This window comes from Gavialis gangeticus, unplaced genomic scaffold (genome assembly GCF_001723915.1).
Source record: "Gavialis gangeticus isolate Ggan-Ray unplaced genomic scaffold, GavGan_comp1, whole genome shotgun sequence".
In the NCBI taxonomy this organism is placed as follows: Eukaryota; Metazoa; Chordata; order Crocodylia; family Gavialidae; genus Gavialis; species Gavialis gangeticus.
This window is the reverse complement of record NW_017729006.1, coordinates 13772879-13775839: the sequence shown is the minus strand read 5'-3', so window position 1 is coordinate 13775839 and position 2961 is coordinate 13772879. Positions and strand designations below refer to the sequence as shown.

The 2961-nt window shown below is 38.5% G+C and overlaps 1 protein-coding gene across 1 annotated transcript in view; it reads right to left on the bottom strand.

Annotated features, from left to right (window-relative positions):
* LOC109291742 (collagen alpha-6(VI) chain-like) overlaps positions 1–1943 on the bottom strand; it is a 9422-nt gene extending 7479 nt beyond the window's left edge. Inside the window, exon 1 of the mRNA XM_019508837.1 lies at positions 1823–1943. Coding sequence (XP_019364382.1) covers positions 1823–1919 — 97 coding nt within the window. The 5' untranslated portion in view covers positions 1920–1943. The remainder of the gene's footprint in view (positions 1–1822) is intronic.
* Between the last annotated feature and the right edge of the window lie 1018 nt (positions 1944–2961).

The window sequence follows — 2961 nt, the reverse complement described above, 5'->3', positions numbered from 1 at the left end:
TAGTGAGATTTGATCCTGTAAAAAGCTGAGCACTTCACAAAATCAACCCTTAATTTTCTGATTTAATTCTACATTAAGGTTCATTAATTTAGGGTGCTGTTATGGTTGTGTTGTGAATTCTTAAAGGTTAGTAGCTCTAAGCCACTCATAGAACTGAGAGGTCAGCCATTCTCTTTTTACACTTGCATAAAGAGAAATACATACTACTTTTCTAGACTCATGGTTGAGGTGATATCTTTTATTAGACCAACTAGATTTTTGCAAAAAACATTTTTTGCAAAAATCTAGTTGGTCTAATAAAAGATATCACCTCAACCATGAGTCTAGAAAAGTAGTATGTATTTCTCTTTATGCAAGTGTAAAAAGAGAATGGCTGACCTCTCAGTTCTATGAGTGGCTTAGAGCTACTAACCTTTAAGAATTCACAACACAACCATAACAGCACCCTAAATTAATGAACCTTAATGTAGAATTAAATCAGAAAATTAAGGGTTGATTTTGTGAAGTGCTCAGCTTTTTACAGGATCAAATCTCACTACATTAAAATTCCTTCCCAACTGCTACTTTCAGATGACTTGTGACCATTTTGGCTATATGTATTTCAATACAAATTTAGGACTATAAAGACTTCCAGTGGCTCTGAGACTTAGTTGGGCTATTAAGGAATAAGATATTTGAACAGACTAAAGTCTCTCTCTCTCTATAAACACAGTAATCTAAAAGCTGTAGTAGGTATCAGAGCACTAAGAATCATTTCCCGAGTTGTTCAAAGTTTATTGAGGAAAGATATTAATTTGAATTGTAGTGGCAATTATCAACACTGAATGTGAAGACATATACTTTGTGTTCCAAAGGACCCTCTAGTAGCTCTTTACTAGGTAAATTTCCTCAGCCTTGATCATATTGCATACCTCTGCATGGAATGCAAAATATATTCACCACCTTTCAAAAATGGATCTCAAGTTTCAACCAGGTCATTACCTCTCTTTAGCAGCATCTGTTCCATGCCTCTTCCTTCCCTCCCCACCCCACCCCACCTCCCTTTTCCTTCCGTCTACCACTTCTTCCATAGCATCTGATGAAGTAGGTTGTTGCCTATGAAAGTTAATACCACTCTGAATAAATTAGCCTCTAATCTGCTACCCTGCTCTGTTTTTTGTCCGACTTCAGACTAACACAGCTAGCCAACACTGTGTAAGAGTTTATTAAGCAAGTACAAATTAAATATGCAGTAACTACTACACATTAGTGAGCATGTAGGTGCAGACCCTTGACCAAACAGGACATTGATCCTGGTGTCTGAATGGCAGAGCAACTACTGATCCTGCATGAAACATAGTCAATGGGCCACTGACCTATAAGTAACTACTGCATTTTAGCCATGAAACCCATGAAGCATCTTGAGAATTTGAATATTTTAATGTATTTGAGTATATTTTCTCATAAGCTTTAAACGTGGCAACACAGATCAGACTAACTGCAAGTTGTCCTTATATCATGAAAAGGTGTTGTTGTAGTTGCTAACTACATTTCATTTAGAAATTCAACATGTAACAAAGAAATAAGGCCAGATAAGCCAATTAACACCACAGGAAGGAGTTCAGTACTTTCTTTAACTGGTTCAGTACTTTCTTTAACACTGTCCTTGATCAAAGGGATGTATTTAGCTGCATTAAACTGAAGCCAGGCACAAGGCAGGTTAGATTTGTACCTTATAGTCTAACTAAATCAGAAATATTAGCCTCCCTACTAGGTATCACCAAATAATTAGTACATCTCAGTCAATTTAACATTGTTATTTTAAATAGAACACAGATCTTACCATAACACAGTGTGCAGAGATGAAATGGTTGTAAAAATGGTATATAGTTCCTTTCTGGATCTATATTTATTACCCGAAACATTCCAGTGTCATCCATCTAGACAGAACAAGAGAAGGTGGTAGGCAAGTGCATCTGTCTTGCACCATTTATAAAAGATATAGAATTGTATTCACTTTAGGCATTCTTAGAGAATCATATTCACTCTTAAAACAACAACCAGAAGTTCAATCACAAATTTGCACAAAACCAGAAATAATATATATGGTCTCTGCAATGACAAGCCTCTGTAACCCTGCAATTTTTCTTCTATTAGAAAAAAGCTACCAAATTCTTCCTAACCACAACTTCAGTGACGGATTTACAGTCCAGCTGTGCTGGGCTTTGGCTTGGCATCTTAACAGTAATTATTATTTTTTGGCATCTTAACAGTGATTTTTTTTCATTCCTTAGTAGCTGGAGCGTTTCAAATCCGAGAACCAGCCAGCTCATGTTACTTAGAACATTTCTTCCGAAATTGAGTTCACGTCAGGTTTCTGCTGAATTAAGTCCGATACATGTCCAAGAATCCGTCTCTGAGTGCTCTTCTCTTCCAAACAGAAAGAACATGCCTCAAACACAGTGAAAAATAACTACTTCAAAAGTACAAGATGCTCCTTACAAAGTAGCTGGGCCTTAGTTTTAAATGGATCTTTCCATCTTAGTGGGAGTTCTGCCTGCAGAAGAGCTACAGGATTGTGCTCTGCTTGCCGAAGCAAAGGTCCCTGCCACAGATAACATATATTACATCATTAAGTGGTTATTAGGGCAATAAATTTAGGCTGGCCTAATATCCATTAGTATAGTATTCACTTCAGATTCAGATTTGGCTAATTTGGGGCACAGTGATTTGATTTGGTGATTTGAATCACTGTCTCGAACCAATTCAGTCGAATCTGATTTGGAGATTTGGCTGCTGCTGAATTTCTGAATCTCCCAATCAGCCAGGCCCATCCCCCACAACCCGGCAATGGCTGCCCCACTTGCCCCAGCTCCTGGCTCTTTGGGAAAAAAGCCCCGGCTCGCCAGGTGCTGCTGGGCGGCGGGGTGATCCCTGCTGCCCCCCATTGCATGGGGAAGTCTACACAAGCCCCCTGACCCC